This window comes from Pseudorasbora parva, chromosome 6 (assembly GCF_024679245.1).
Source record: "Pseudorasbora parva isolate DD20220531a chromosome 6, ASM2467924v1, whole genome shotgun sequence".
NCBI lineage: Eukaryota > Metazoa > Chordata > Actinopteri > Cypriniformes > Gobionidae > Pseudorasbora > Pseudorasbora parva.
The window spans coordinates 5,813,987-5,831,033 of record NC_090177.1 but is presented as its reverse complement, the minus strand read 5'-3'; the positions used below and the strand labels follow the sequence as shown (position 1 = coordinate 5,831,033).

The 17,047-nt window shown below is 39.0% G+C and overlaps 1 protein-coding gene across 1 annotated transcript; it reads left to right on the top strand.

The window, feature by feature from the left end:
- The first annotated feature begins 20 nt into the window (after nucleotides 1–20).
- Nucleotides 21–7,862, top strand: anapc10 (anaphase promoting complex subunit 10). Its single transcript, XM_067445493.1, has 5 exons — nucleotides 21–176; nucleotides 1,119–1,238; nucleotides 1,320–1,410; nucleotides 5,609–5,729; nucleotides 7,432–7,862. The coding sequence occupies exons 2-5, from the start codon at nucleotides 1,124–1,126 to the stop codon at nucleotides 7,660–7,662; spliced, it is 558 nt and encodes a 185-aa protein (XP_067301594.1). The 5' UTR covers nucleotides 21–176; nucleotides 1,119–1,123; the 3' UTR covers nucleotides 7,663–7,862.
- Nucleotides 7,863–17,047: the final 9,185 nt, after the last annotated feature.

Below are 17,047 nucleotides of genomic sequence, written 5' to 3'. Positions count from 1 at the left end.
CGCGACCGAAGAACTATGACGTGATCAGTAAGCGCCAATGCCGGGCAAATGCGAACAGTGTTTGAATGTTTATGATTATTATATTTTACCGTCTTTAAAGAAAATCTCTCTAAGCGTTCGCTAGCTGTGTGAGCAGATGTAAGAGGACACCGCTGCTGGAGTGTTTTTGAGTGCCGGTGAGTAACTGTGGCTTTTTTTGCTGTAAAGATTAAAGGTAGATATGTTTAAATAAACTACCGTATGTTGAAGTAAAATTAAAATATACTTTTTATTTTACAAGTGTGTTTATCAAGTTTTTAGGTATGATCATTATGCACCGTACAGTTAAATATTCTTAACTAATTCATGTATTTATGTAACATATTAATGTATAATCCATTTGACTATCATCCATCTGTCCATCCATCCAACCATCCATTCATCCATACATTTGTCTATTTAGCATCCATCTACCATCATCTATCTATCAATCCAGCTATCCATCTCTTTATCCACAATCCATCTGTCTATCCACCATCCATCTACCCATCATCTATCTATTTATCAATCTGTCTATCCACCATCCATCTATATCCATCCATCATCTGTCTATCCATCTGTCTATCCACCATCATCTATCTATTCATATGTGTATCGTCCATCTATCCATCATCTATCCATCATCCATCGATCTATCCATCATTGATCTACTGATCATCCATCCATCCCATCATCTATCTATCCATCCGTCTATCCACCATCATTCTATCTATCCATCTATCTACCCATCTACTATCTATCCATCTGTCTATCATCCATCTATCAATCCATCCATCTATCCATCCATCTACCCATCATCTATCTATCTATCCATCTGTCTCTATCCATCTATCTATCGTAACTTTTTTTTAAAGAACACCATTGTATAAATTTGCCATAGTTTTAGTGTTTTGGTCACGTAGCTGCATCTTTATGCTTTGAGTAAAAACTACACATTACTGTCAATATTAGTATTAAAATGCAAAAGTAAAGCAATTGCACATTGCATTAAAGTATACTTTCTTTAATAAGTGTTTTTATGCTGTCTGTGGGTGTTTCTTAATTCCATCCCTTTTGTTTTTCCTCTTTTCACTCCTCAGTAACCATGGCAACCGCCACTAAAACCCCCCCAGGGGCCGACCCCAAGCAGCTGGAGCGCACGGGGACCGTCCGAGAGATCGGATCGCAGGCCGTGTGGTCGCTGTCCTCATGCAAGCCAGGTGTGTGTGTGTTATTTATTCACCTGATTGATTGATGCCTGTGTTTAGTTTTTCATTGAGTCATTCTCTTTCTGTGTGAAGGCTTTGGAGTCGACCAGTTGAGGGATGATAACCTGGAGACGTACTGGCAGTCCGATGGCTCTCAGCCACATCTAGTGAACATTCAGTTCAGGTAGAGCCAGAATGAGTCTCAGACCGCCGCTGTATGACCGGATTGATCCACGGCTTCAGCAGGGTCAATTAATCTGCCATTATTGAGACAACTGACCCATAAGTCTGGTCATAAGTCTCATGGGTATATGTGTGGCAATAGCCAACAATACATACAATCAGTATAAAATTATACATTTTTCATTTAATCCAAAAATCATTAGGATATTAAGTAAAGATCATCTTCCACAAAGATATTATGTAAATTTCCTACTGACTACCGAATTTCTCACAACTTCATTTGGACAACTATAAAAGGAGATTTTCTCGGTATTTAGATTTTTTTTGCACCCTTAGATTCCAGATTTTCAAATAGTTTTATCTCAGCCAAATGTTGTCCTATCCTAACAAACCAAATGTCAACGGAAAGATTATTTATTCAGAATTTTTAAAAAAAAAAGGGTTTTGTGGTCCAGCAGGGTCACATGTTGATACTATCGTTTGCAGCTAATAAATGTGTGATTGATAGGTTGGCATAAATGCTGGTTCCCTTTTGGATCAGTTATGAATCTCAAGTAATTCAAAATTGTTATTTTTAATTAACATTTTTCATTACACAATGTGGCGATGCATTAATCAAATTAACTGCACATCAAATTTATCTGAGAAATTACCCCCAAAAGATCATTTAAATTCATTATTGTGATAAATGACAAAAGCATCAAATAGACATTACAATAAGTAACTTTAGAAATAAATATTATATTTGATTCAACATAGAATTTATTACACAAACTTTAGGCTCTTACAGCCATGAGGGTGAGTAAAGGAGAGAATTAAAATCTTTGGGTGAACTATTATCTTTGATGGGTTTATTAAAGGTGCCCTAGAATGATTTGAAACAATATGTTAAATTGTTCTCTGATATCTACATAGAGGGTATGTGGCTTATTTAAGGGCAAAAATTGTCCAGATCCAGTTTTACAGGTCCATTACCACCCCATAAATTGTCCCTAGGATGTAATGCTCTGTTTTTGCCTTATTTGGAAGGGTCATGAATATTAATGTTGAGCTCTGCTCTGATTGGCTTATTTCAGCAGCTCACAGCAGTTCAGTAAAGCGATTCGTGAGTCCTGACCATCCTGACAGAACACAGACCGATTGAATGACACTTTAAGCAGAAAATCTCAAATGGAGATTGATAAAATGCAGCTTACTTGTTTATTGGTGTTTTCAGATCATCCGCGCACGAGAAAGAGCTCGCGTTCGTGCGGTTGCCAGATTTCAGTAATTAAATCTCCCAAACTGAGCTTTTCTGTGAAAAGAACACATCTGGTGTTCACCTAAACATGTCCAATCTGGCAACCAGGGCCGGCGTTTGCTACACTCTAAAAAATGCTGGGTTAAAAACAACCCAAGTTGGTTTGAAAATGCACCAACCCAACAATTGGGTTGTTTTAACCCAATGGTTGAGTTGTTTTAACCCAGTGGTTGGGTTAAATGTTGCTTAAGACAACCCAATTGTTGGGTTGGTGCATTTTCAACCCAACTTGGGTTGTTTTTAACCCAGCATTTTTTAGAGTGTATAGGCGAGCTAGGCGGTTGCCTAGGGCGACAATTGTGTTAGGGGTGCGAGCGCGTTCTAGTGCCGCCCATTATTTCCAATTAAGCATAGAATCGGAACAAGTGAAATACAACAATGTTTATTAAACATGATCATCATAGGGCGCCCCCTCAGCCACACGTTAAATTACTTATCAACCTGATTATTAGATTGAATTGATGGTGATTATTGATTATTAGTTCAGGCGTCAGGTCAGGCAAGTGCTCATCTTGCGCGTTCATCAAAAATGAGGCGTCTAAACCCTGTATGCACAGGGACGGAAAAAGAGAAAGAAAGAAAGAAAGAAAGAAAGGAAGGAAGGAAGAAAATCTAAAGAAAGCCCAATATAGAGGTTAGTTTTCTTATCTCAGCCAATAAGTTGTCAAACAAAATAAAATTACTTAGTATTATCAATATTATCAACTAATATTTATTTTATAAATATTATTAATATTGTCACTATAGCTATAACTTGATAGTTTTCTACGTATTACTACATATTACAAACATAACTTCACTGACAATAATCTACAATAACCTACATGGATGTAATTTAAATATCAAATGTCCAGTTCGTCATAAATATGGATAAAGTATGCACTTTAGTTTTTGTGGTGTGACAGGCAGCGGGACGACTGCCCACAAACAAATAAACAAAACATAACATAAAATCCAGGCCTGGTCCTCTCTCGTCTTCCGCTGTCCTTGCTCCTCCTTTTATGCTCCCGTCACATGGCCGCGAGACGAGACCGGTGTGCCATGCAGCTGGCACTCGTGAACATTAATCACCGGCCCGCTCTAGCGGCCCCTCGCCCCGCTGCCTGTCACACCACAGTTATGAAAAGTACACCATCTACATCGGCGTCGGGAGCAAATAAAAAGTGGGGCCTCTTGTATTTTTTTTTTTTGTGGAGTAATGATAGATGCCATATTATTTACATTAAACACAAATGTGATATGTTTAAGGCTACTTAAAGATTGATTGGACCAGACAAAATTACGTAAATCACCGTATTCTTTAGCTGTAGAGTAGGGGTAAGACGCATGTCATCAAGTTTTGACGCATATCGATCAGAGGTTCGAATCCGCCTTTTGCCACACTCGCTCTACTCCCTTTTTCTATCACATATCAGATCGGAAAGGCATTTATTTTCAATAAAAAGTGAGAAAATATTAGAAGAGTGGAAATAAAGCATCTAATTTGTTTAATAATAAGTGCTTCTCGGTTAGGGCCTAGGTAAACAGACGTGCTGAATTAGAGACGATAAAGGTGAGTGGGTTGGGGCGGGCGCAAAACACCATCTCGCCTAGGGCAACCAAAGAGCTAGAGCCGGCCCTGCTGGCAACCATATGCATGCGAGCTCTCTCGCGCACGGATGATCTGAAAGCGCAAATAAACAAGTAAGCTGCATTTCAGCAATCTCCATTTGAGATGTTCTGCTTAAAGTGTCATTCAGTCGGCCTGTGTTTAATTACATCCTTATAATTTTACTAAATGAATAGCCTTGTCAAATGACAGTCGTTTTAACTTAAATGGTGGAAAAGGTGACGTTTGCTAGAAGGATCGAGTGAACGATCTAAGCAAAGTATCTACGGTTGTATTTTGTAATACAAAATATTAACTTGGTGTTTCCTATTGTTACTGTAGCATCTTGCATCATCTAGACAATGCGGTCTCTCTAAGAAACTTTCAATTTAATCAGAAATTGTTTAAACCGTCAATAAGTGGATAAATCGCTACTTATTGCTAGCAGGAATATAGTGTCCCCTTTCTTCAGTTTAAGACGCTGAGTGAAGCTTGCTTGAAATGGGCCGAACAAACGAATGATTTGTTGTGGTATCCGAATAAACCTCAACCATGACTGTTGACATATGACAGCAGTCCCCTGCACAGCCTAAACATGACATATGTGTCATGAGAGTTGCCGTTTTTGCTATCCTCGAGTGTGTTTACCTGCAGTCTCAATGATTCGGCTCCGTGACGTCAGTTTTTGGACAGATGCAAATGTTGGGTGCATATAAATGATCCCCAACGCTTGCGTCACGGTTGGCCTTGTGTTGAGAATCACTTTTTTTCTGTGGTGCTTTGGATTCAGGAGATTTACATAAGAAGTAGGAGGCAATGATGTTTGAGACTCCATGTACTAAACTCTTATTATTTCACTATGGCAAGGTTAATTACATTTTTCATAGGGCACCTTTAATATGGAAAATTTGATATTTTCTATGCTGGAGTGATGCTCTAAATAAGAAACTATAACTGCCAGTAGGTGGCGGTAAATGTCTAAACAAGTCATTGGCTGCGTCTGAAACCTGGAAAATGCACACACACAAAAAATCACAATCTTTACGTTCTTAGTAACTTAAGTTCTCTGCTCAAATTATGTCTCATCTTGGATTGAGTTGTCAATGCTCTGCTGATTAAAGATAATTTAAAACAAGTCTATAGTTCGGAAACTGACACTTAGACACTATAATATTAAAAATGATTCTGATCTAGGATCAGTGCTTACTGTGTGATGTTTAGAAACCAATAAACTGTAATGTTTAACTGCTTTAAAGTATGGGTTTGTAACTGCTTAAATGTTTATAAAGGCTGTGAATGTGTCTCTGATAGGAGGAAGACCACCGTGAAGATGTTGTGTATTTATGCCGATTATAAATCTGATGAAAGCTACACTCCCAGCAAGATCTCGGTCCGAGTGGGAAACAACTTCCACAACCTGCAGGAGATCCGGGTAAGAGAGACTGGTCCCAAACACAACCGACTCCAGATGAATAACCACACTAGTGTTCTCATAACACTTTACAATAAGGTTTTATTAGTTAACATGATTAAACCATGAACAACCTCTTTGTTCAGCATTAGTTCATCTTTGCTAATGTTAGTTATAAATCCAGCTGTGTAATGGTTTTTTCATCTTAGTTCGCATTGCGATAACTAATGTTAACAAGATTTTAATGATGCATTAGTAAATGTTGAAATTAACATTAACAAAGATAAATAAATGCTTTATAAGTGCAGTTCATCATTAGTTAAATCATATAATATTGTGTTAACAAAATATTAAATCATGTTAGCAATAAATGCTAAAACATGCTACTTATTTGTTGACTTTCTCGGAGTAAAACCTTCAAACTTCAAGCTGTTCAAAGTTATATTAAAGTTTATCATAAAACTGTACTCACCTAGTCGGTCATGCTGTTTGCAATTTGTGAGATTGTGGTTCTTTCCTTCACTGAAGCCATTGAGTTCATAGTCTTGAACTTTTGTCAGATTTCCAAATATGTTATGCTTTAAAGCTCCACTGTGTGATATTTTCCCCCATCCAGCGGTGTAAAGGTATATGACCATCCAGTGAATATTAGTTTCTGTTCCTCTCAATTCTGATTTCATTTTAACTCCTACGGTGGCCGATTTAGTCCAAGATTAACATGGCAATCCCTCTCTTCACATTCGACACAGTGCCATCGAGTGTTAAAACGCAAAAGGCGAAGCTTGAATTTATGGGTATGTCCCTCTTTGGCTAATGTACTTTCAAGATGGAGGAGCAACATGGCGACCGGCATTCGAACCCCTCACCCGTATGTATTTTCAATGGCATATTATAAACTTACGAGAATACTTTAATACTTGAAAGAAGTAAATATACATTAATGAGCACATATATTTTTTAAAGAACTAAGTGTTTTTAGCTAAGAATAAACTAAAAAAGTTACACAGTGTAGCTTTAACAAAGCTTATTACACGGCTCTGTGAAATACTTGATTCTGATTGGTCAATCGCGCATTCCAGCGTTATTTCCAGATAACAACGCTCATCCAGGTACTACGAGTTATTTTGACCGGTACTACTTCTATGCTTAACGCTGGCGCCATCTTGTGGCTGTTAAATACTTAAACAGCCATGGCTACAATGGAAGACTTCAAGGCGGGTTTCCTTTATAAAGTTTTAAATATGGATATTTTTCTTACACAAACGCATCGATTTGAATCAGAAGGCTCTATTAACCCATCGGAGTCGTGTGGAGCATAACAACCGGCTGGGTGTACATTATCCCTTACATAACATATTTGACTTCTCCCAAAGCCTTTTTTGAAAACCCTTTGGGAGAACTTATTGGAAAAAATACACCCGGAACCAACAGAAAAAATAGGTGAGCACTAATGACTCTCCAGCTGAACTTTTCACAGTTATTGAACTGACCAACACTGAACTGACTTGAGCTGAATAATAACACTATTGCCTTTTTTTTAGAGTTGATATACTGCTGGAATTTAATTTGTCTTCTATTTAATTAAATTTGCATAATTGATTCTGTTTAAACGTGTGTGTGTGTGTGTGTGTGTGTGTGTGTGTGTGTGTGTGTGTGTGTGTGTGTGTGTGTGTGTGTGTGTGTGTGTGTGTGTGTGTGTGTTTGTGTGTGTGTGTGAGAGCAGCAGCTGGAGATGGTGGAGCCCAGCGGGTGGATTCACATTCCTCTGTTGGATCTGGTGAACAATCCCATCAGGACCTTCATGATCCAGATCGCCGTTTTGGCAAACCACCAGAACGGCCGAGACACACACATGCGGCAGATCAAAGTCTACACTCCTGTGGAGGAGAGCTCCATCGGCAAGTTCCCACGATGCACCACTGTAGACTTCATGATGTACCGCACCATCAGATGACTTGAAAGCGGACGGACTGAGGTGCCTTCTCACAAGACTCGGTTCTAGAGTCAGATGTTTTAAAACGTGCGAAGGTGTGTTTAGTTAAAAAAAAGAAAAATAACAAAAAAGTTCTAAGTTCAATTTATATAAATGTACAAGAAATAAATGTTTGAAATGATAAAAGCTTGTATTTCTCAATGCTGAGTAAATATAATACACCTTATGACAAACTGATTTATGGCTTTGACCTTTTGACCGGTTGAACTTCTGCGGTTGCGGTCATGGAGGGATTTCCGGTATGATTTATGATGTGACCTTTTGACCTTCCGGGGTCATGGGGGATTACCGGTATCCACAACTTTCCTGCAAGTCTTAGTGGGCGTCGCCATGACACTCGATACTTCCGGTTGACGGTATCTCAGTTCCGGTTTAGCACACATAACAGTTATGCTGCGTTCACACCAGACGCGAGTGATGCGAATAAATAGTGCTATTCGCGCGAAGTTGGACGCGGGAACATTTTGACTCCATTCGCTTCATTCACTACACAACAGACGCGAATTTGCGTCATGGGAGGGGCTTCTGCCAGGCAGCGGCAGTCGTCAGAAGGACGAGCCGAGTTAAGGCTGCTCTCGCCGGGGTTAATGAGCGCTGAGCGCCGCGGTCTCTCACCTCAGAAACCTTGCTTCCATAAACCACGGACCCATTTGACATGCTGCTAGCGCCCTACGCACTCCATTCAATGCCCAACGAGCTTCAAATAAACTCAAGAAATGTGATGTGGAAGTAATATTTGTATTTATTTGTAATTGTTGAAATGTTCATGTCAGACATTGTCAGTAGACTCTTTTTTTTATCAACATGAAAATAGATGAATGAACTTCAATGAATTTAAGTGCATTGTAATAAAAATTAACATTTCATTGCTGTAAATGTAATTATTGAGTTTATATATTAGTTTAACCTATTTAAAATACTGCAGTAAAACTGTATAATTTTTTGCTAGGGGTATGTTTATTGTTTTCAATAATTTACAGATTTAATGTGTAGTAAGACCACTCTAACAGCCTAACGTTACTGTCCAAATAGAGACCTGCACTCCCGCGGAACCCAGCCCAACCGAGTGCGGCGCGGGATCATATTTGATGAGTGAATGCGGATGCGGGTGAACAAAATAAATAACTAGAAACAAATAAGCCTTTATTTATAATAAAATAAAATCGATTTACAGGCGCATGGACGGAAGGTAACTCTCGCGTGGATCATAGGAACAGCCAAGCCTACACACCGTGGCAAAATGTGTGCACCGCATAACTCAAGTGAACCGCTTAGTGCTACAGATATTAGTAAGTTCTTGTAAGATAGTCAGATCCATGCGACCATCTGGGACGTGATCATTTTGCCTGAAGCGTTGTTGTAAAAGTTTACTCCTGAGTCCTGATAATACAACCAACGGTAAGCTGAGAGCAGTACAGACTAACGTAAACCGGAAGTTCGTTACCGGCTTGTTCTACGTTGCCATGATAGCGATCATGGGAAAGGTCAGAGTTCGGGAAAGTTGTGGATAATATATAATGTTTGACAGATGGTTTTATCCTTTGAAGTGGGTATAATATATGATGTTTTGAAGTCGTTAATATTAATAATAATTCATGTTTATGACAGAAATGTTTTCTTTTGAAGTTCGGGGTATTAGGACCCTCCTCCTCATGCCATAGCTTCGTAAACTGGTCAATGTGTTGTGTGTTCTACAAAAGAGAATCATGAGCTACATGAGCATGGATGGTTTATCCCCCCCTAAATCCCCAGAGAGTCTGCCTATGGCACAGAGAAAACCGTTCAGTTACGTCCGTCTGACAAATTTTCTCCATGAAATTACGGAATGGAAAACAGCTGAATTTAGCATGTTTGGTGGCCGTGTATTCGGGTACAGATTTCATAAACCAACTCGAGTTGTTACGCTCTACACTACCGACACCCCTGGACAGTTTCATGCCTGTGTTGTATTTCCTGAAAAAGACTGGAATCTATTTTACAATTTTGTCTGGAAGGATCTGAAAGACTGCGGTGAAGAGCCTTTGTACGTTGCAGAGTGGGACGGGGTAACCCCGAATGTCCGGTACCGTGTGGTGGGTTACCATGCTAAAAAGAGGCTGAATGATTCTGTTTACATATTCTGCTGTAAAGAGAAGACGAAACTCAACAATGATCGGGCGAGGGCTGTCATACCTAACGAGCATAAGATGAATGAATGAGGCATTTATATAGCGCTTTCAAATGTACTACTGTACACCCAAAGCGCTTCACACTCATGTCAGGGGTCTCTCCTCAACCACCACCAGTGTGCAGCATCCACTTGGATGATGCGACGGCAGCCACATTACAACGGCGCCAGTGCGCTCACCACACACCAGCGAAAGGTGGAGAGGAGAGAGGGTGATAGCGCCAATTCAGTGGATGGGGATTATTAGGAGGCCATGATTGGTAAGGGCCAATCAAGGGAATTTGGCCAGGACAGGAATTTGGCAAGATCTGTTTGAAATGCAATTATTGTTCAAGTGGGGTGATATGGATATGCTAAATGGTATTTTCTAGCCTGGATGTCAGCCGAACTTAGCCCCGCCCACAATTTTTTTAGGTCGGGCAGTTCGGTCTGGCCACGATCCATAGAGGAGTAATTATCTCCAAACAGAAACTGTTCGGACCAATGAAATCAGCAGGGCGGGCTTTAGACGATGATGGACAGATGATCAACAGTAACGTAATCATCACGTCATCAAAGGGGCTTGGGCTATATTTACTCGAATCCTAAACGGAGAGCTTGTTTGTATCTGCATTCACCTTCACTATTTCTCTCAGAAATGATGATCATGTTGGGTAAGTAAGTCTGTGTATCATTAAATTCTTTTATTTTTTTACAACACCAGCAAAAATCGTTTATTCCAGCGAAAGTGCAGACAGGGTTGCCAAGTTTTTACAACAAAACCCGCCAACTACTAGCCCTAAACAATAGCTTCTCGGGGGGTTCTCCGGGGGAAAAATGCCGTTTGGGGGGAAAATGTGTGTTATTTTGACAAGGTTGTCTGCTAAAATTCACACTCATGGGTCTATATATCACATAACGGTCGCTTAAACCCGCATAAAAAATGTGGACTTGGCAACACAATGCAGTTGAACTCTGCAATTTGAGAGTCGGTCTGGCCACGATCCATAGAGGAGTAATTATCTTTTTTATCCAAATTTGAACTCTTTAAATTTGACAATGCGTCGCTTCGTTGCTCTGATTGGTTGTAGGTCTGTCCAATTGATGTCTTTCCTGGTTCGGTTGAAACACGCCCCATAATCACAGCCCAATGGAGCATCAGACTCATATTCTGACTAGAATTGAGTATGACCATGTCAGGCTAGGTATTTTCCTGACCATAAACAAAATGTTCAAATGGTGTGACATGCATGACGGATACAGCAAAATTAAAGTGCAGCTGTTCCACCCCGAGAGATCCACGCCCATTCACTACGCGCATCAAAAACCTCGCCGGACAGACCCTCCCATACAAGCATCATTTATAAGTCATGACTGAAGAAGCATCATCAGACCCCGCTCATGTCTGTAGCTGCGGTATCTCTTTCGGCAGCATTCTCGACCCTCCTGATGACAACGCATGCGACCATAGTCTAACTTTCTCCCCCGAACCACTTGACCTCCACAAAGACTGGCTGGATAAATTCGCTTCGGACATTGGATCACACAACCTGACTTGCCTCCCCACTGATAAAGGCAGTTGAGACGCTACAGACGGATGTTTCAGTGTCTTTGGATTCAAAAATCATAAAAGCCGCGACCGTGGTGCTGCTGTAACATCTCATCGCCGACAAGCTTAAGGACGAATGCGAGGGTTGTGCGATTAACCATCCTGGCCAGCTGCAGCATTCCTGCCTGCTTGACCCTCCCAACTTTTTCTTGGACACACACTTTGACGAGCTGTCAGGCAAGCTGTTTCAACCCTTCTTTCATAGCATCATCACTATTCTTCTGAACCGCTGTGAGCTAATATCTAACCCTCAGCGTATTTAGAAACAGTCGGTACTATTCTGCACGAATTGAAAGACGAACCGTTCATTGCTGTCAAGCTAGAAGAAATTAAGGGGAAACTTCTGGACGCACCCTGCAAGGATATAGTCTACGACGTCGTTGATCTCTGGGAAGGTCTTTCGATTGTGAATGGCTAGAGATCAAGACCCCTCCAGCATGGGTGCGGACTGCAGTCTAAAGAGTTGTGTGGAATTCATCTTTAAAGAACATTACAGAAAACAGATGAGTAATCTGATGCATAAGATTATTGCGGATGCATCCAACCCCGGTTTTCCAATTGACACCGACACAAGGCGTGAAGTGAATCTCAAGAAAAATATGGTGTTAATTAGAAGAATGCCTTATTCATGGGACGATTTGATGGACAAATGTGCTGATGGTACCAAACCACCCGATGTAATGATGAAAGCGGTTTAGATATGCTGTTTGAATCGCAGCCTGAGATTGGAATCACAGACCAGTTGTGTTCCTGTGCCTTTGTGGCGGACGTATGTTCGACACTGATATTGAGTACATGCAGCTATAAAGAAAATGATGAAAATTACTTAGGCAAAATTGACGAAATGGAAAACATTGTCGAGAAAATTGTCATAATGTTTATCGATTACATCCTCGCCCAAAACATGATGGCATGCAGAGATTTTCTTTTCTGGTTAGACTTTCATTGATATCATTCTTACCATCATTATTTTTTACTAGCCATTATATTCATGTTGCTTAGTGTTTTCTATCCTGTAACAATATTATATTCATTTTTTAACTTACTTTGTAAGTAAGTTATCCTGTAAGTTATTACTAAGATGTTGCTATATTTACATCATTATATCCATTTTACTCACTTTTTTGTGTTATATTAACATCATTATATCCGTTTTTTATGTACTTGAATTACATTACTTTTACTTACTTTTGTATTCTGTAACTTTTTTTAATAAAAGATTTATTCTAATCATTGTACGCATTATTCTTTTGCAGCGGTTGAAACGACAGCATGTCGGAGCTCATGAAAAAGACTTATTATACACCAGCCAACCCCGGTTCTTTAGGGGGTAAAGAGTGATTAAAAGACGCCGTCTTAAAAGATAGCGGGGTTCGTCTAAGCGATAAAGAGGTTTCAGAATGGTTGACTGCTGAGGATGCTTACACATTACACAAAACACCTCCTATAAAACACAAACGAAATAGAGTGGTTGTGTATGGGGTCGATACACAGTTCTAGGCAGATCTTGTCGATATGACCGCCTACGCCAAGGATAATGACGGTAATATATCTGCTGACATGTATAGACGTATTTAGTAAGTACTCGTGGGTTCAAGCGTTGAAAAATAAGAGTGGAATTTAGGTAACTAAAGCTTTCAAGTCTATACTCGACGAGGGTCGTGTACCTCAGAAACTGCAGACGGATCAGGGAAAGGAGTGTTTTTTATTTTTTATTAAAGAAAAGCACATACAACTCAAGGCAGAGTATATACATCGAATTGTTGCAGAATTGTGTGTAAAATTACTACATAAAACATGCATAATAAAGGCTCACATATAAATGAAAGTATAATCACTATGATATACTGTATGTATATAGACATCTAAAAACAACAACAACAAAACAACCTTTACCCAGATTCTTTCTCCTTAAAGTAATCTAAAAATGGGCTCCAAGATCTTAAGAAAAGATTGGGCTTCATTCTAACTCCGAATTTAATTTGTTCAAGTTTGAGGGCAAAAAGTAGGTCAAAAACCCACTGACGGTAGGTTGGAGGAGATGGCAGTTTCCAGTTGATTAGAATAAGTCGTCTAGCTAGCATTGTGCAAAGTGCAATATTATCCATCTCTAAGGCTGTCAGTTTGATACCCTCCGGAAGAACCCCAAATAAAGCTATCAACGGGTTGGGGTCAATTGCTGTAGTAAAAATGTCTGAGAAACAACTAAATATTTGTCCCCAAAACCTTAATAGCTTAGGACAGGACCAAAAAGAGTGAAACAAAGTGGCTGGCTCCACAACACAACGTGGACAGGTGGGGTCTACGTCAGGAAATATCTTACTAATTTGCACCCTAGACCAGTGAATACGATGCACTACCTTGAACTGAATAAGTCTATCTCTAGAATTAATTGAAGAAGAGTGTATCCTTTTAAGGATGGGAAAGGAGTTTTTTAACAAGCATTTTCAAGATATGAAAAAGCACGACATCAACCACTTTGCTACCGCTACCGATTTGAAAGCCAGCGTCGTGGAACGGTTTAATAGAACGTTAAAAAGTCGCATGTGGAGATTTTTAACGGCTACAAATTCCCGGCGATACGTAGATGTTTTACAAGACATTATTCAGGGGTACAACACAAGTTATCATTGAAGTATCAGATTGAGACCCGTGGACGTCGACAAAGTAAATGAGGCAAAAAAAAAGTGTCAAAACTCAGTGATAAAATCCCCATATTCGATTTCGCTAGTCAATGATCCCCCAGAGGCTGCTCCCAGTCACCGGGCCTAGACACGATTACAACGCTGTTGGTGTCCGAGTAGAGTAGACGGTCGCCGAGTCTGTCCATCAATTCGTACAATTCCAGTCGCGCGTGTGCTGTGGTGAATGCACCTATAAACACGTTAACATCGCGACCCTTACAAACATCCTTTTTGAGTGGTTTATGCTGGACAGAAGCCACGTCGTCTGAGACGAATGAGAAATACGACCATGTCAGTATTACCGAAAACGATTCTGGTGAAAACTTCGGAGTCGTTTGTGGTAAGTTCGGTCTTAAAGAGAATCGTCCCCACAAACTATTCAGGATTAATTTAGTGATAGCACAACAGCCTTTTTTGGGCTGCGTTGTACTTGATCTTTTCTGGGTCGAGTTGAATCCCATCTTTTTCAAAATACTCATGGATGTAAGTATCTTTCTCACGGGTACCCTGACGCTTGTTGTTTCAAACGTAAAAACATTTTTACATATCCGTCAAACAACGTGTCTGACCGCTGTGGAAAATGCCAAACCTCGTCAATCTTGGCTACCGAATAACCCTTCTTGACGGCTTTTAAAAGCTCTATAGATACCCAACACCCGACAGTGCTCTTTCCTCATCCATGTGGGTACAGCTCGTGGTCTGGTTTTGATCGTGAGCGCAGGTTCTGCACAACGGAAACATCAGTTTTCCTTGGCATCTGTAAGGGAGGACCGGGTGCAGCAATTTGCGGGGTTGGTACATGGTTGCTTTGATACGACCGTAATAATTTTCAATCGGTTCAAAATCATTAAAAATGATTTGCGGGTGTTCGATCGGGTAGCTTTTCGTAGCCTGACAGTAAGGATATAACCAAGTGAAATCAAGGTATCATATTTTCTCGTCCCCACTCACTTTGTGATAGAACTTATAAGCGTTAGTGCGCCCACCAAACAGTGCGTCTCGAGGGCTCAGTCTCTCTGGAGCAGAATAATTAGCAATAAATTCTATCACAGAGGGATCTGTCTTTTTCATTGCGTTCCATTCGCATTCCCAAAGAACCTAGATTTGCAAACCGTACGTGTTCTGCAGAAATTCAACCTTATCGTCAAACTGTCTCCTGAGAACCCCATACACTGTAAAAAATTATTGTTGTTTTTTGTTGGTTTAACTTAAAAAAGTCAGTAACCTGGTTGCCTTAAAATTGTGAGTTCATTGAAATAAAAAATTTGAGTTGATACAATGAAGGAAATTTGTTTAATAAATAGAAACTCAAAATATTTTTGTATCTAAACCACATAATTTTTTTTATAAATCATGAAGATAGCACTATTTGGCATGTTTCACTGCATCATCAGAAATAAAACGCACACAATTACCCAATATGCTTACAAAATCTTTTAATAATATTTTAATAAAGGCTGTCGAATCTCAAAAAATGTTCATTGTATTAACTCAAAATTTTAATTTCAATGAACTCAAAATTTTAAGGCAACCAGGTAACTTTTTTTCTAAATAATTTTTTACAGTGTAGGCTACTCCCGACAAGGGGTGTGATCTTGCTCAGCAAGTCGTGTAAGCGAGTGTGATAAGAGGCCAAATCTGTAGAGTTAATCTCTCTCAGATTAATGCTCCTTCTCAACGACACGCTTTTGAACTGAGGTCGCGGTAAAATTATTGTCTACGCTTAGCGCATGATCGTACAAATTGTTATTTGAATTTACAGCTAATTCAAAAAGATCCAAATTAGTCGGGGATGACGCAAATTCTACACTGTAAAAAAATATTTAGAAAAAAAGTTACCTGGTTGCCTTAAAATTTTGAGTTCATTGAAATTAACATTTTGAGTTAATACAATGAACATTTTTTGAGATTCGACAGCCTTTATTAAAATATTATTAAAAGATTTCGTGAGCATATTGGGTAATTGTGTGTGTTTTATTTCTGATGACGCAGTGAAACATGCCAAATAGTGCTATTTTCATGATTTATCACATTTTTTATGTGTTTCAGATACAAAAATATTTTGAGTTTCTATTTATTAAACTAATTTCCTTCATTGTATCAACTCAAATTTTTAATCTCAATAAATTTAAAATTTTAAGGCAACCAGGTTACTTACTTTTTTAAGTTAAACCAACAAAAAACACCACAAATTTTTTACAGTGTTGATTAAACAAATATTGTTCTAAAGAATCTGGAGGCATTAAAAGATCATCTGGTAACATACTTAGCATTTCAATCTCGTCTGGTGACAGTTCTGTGTCATCTGCGCAAAAGCTTTTTGATTATATGTGGAATGCTATGAAATATCATAGAGCATGTGTAGAAAATATGAAAAAACAAGTGAAATATCACAAAATCAAAGAGTATATGTAGAAAAATATAAAAAGCATACATGAAATATCATAGAGTATATGTTGAAAATATAAAAATGCATACATGAAATATCACACAATCATAGAGTATATGTAGAAAATATTTTTAAAAAAGCATACCTGAAATATCACTATATCATAGAGTATATATGTAGAAAATATAAAAGAGCATGTAAATGACCATTAAATCCCCCAATCACTGAAGTGGGCTGTCACCTTTACATTGTTGTTGCATTGAATGCAGGAAGAAGCCTTTCACTAAAAGGGACTTTAATATTAAACTTTAGCCAAATGTTTCAAAATAACCCTTTATTTTTTATGTTTTGGTAGTGAAATGATACTTAAGAAATACTTAATTTTGACATTCTACACGTTCTTGTTTTTTAAAAGAGCGTTTGTTTCTCACCTCACATACCAAATCTGTCAATGCACAGGGTGTAATCAGAAGAAACAGAAGGGAGGAGGTAGTTTTAACCAGAATGAGGTTTGACCA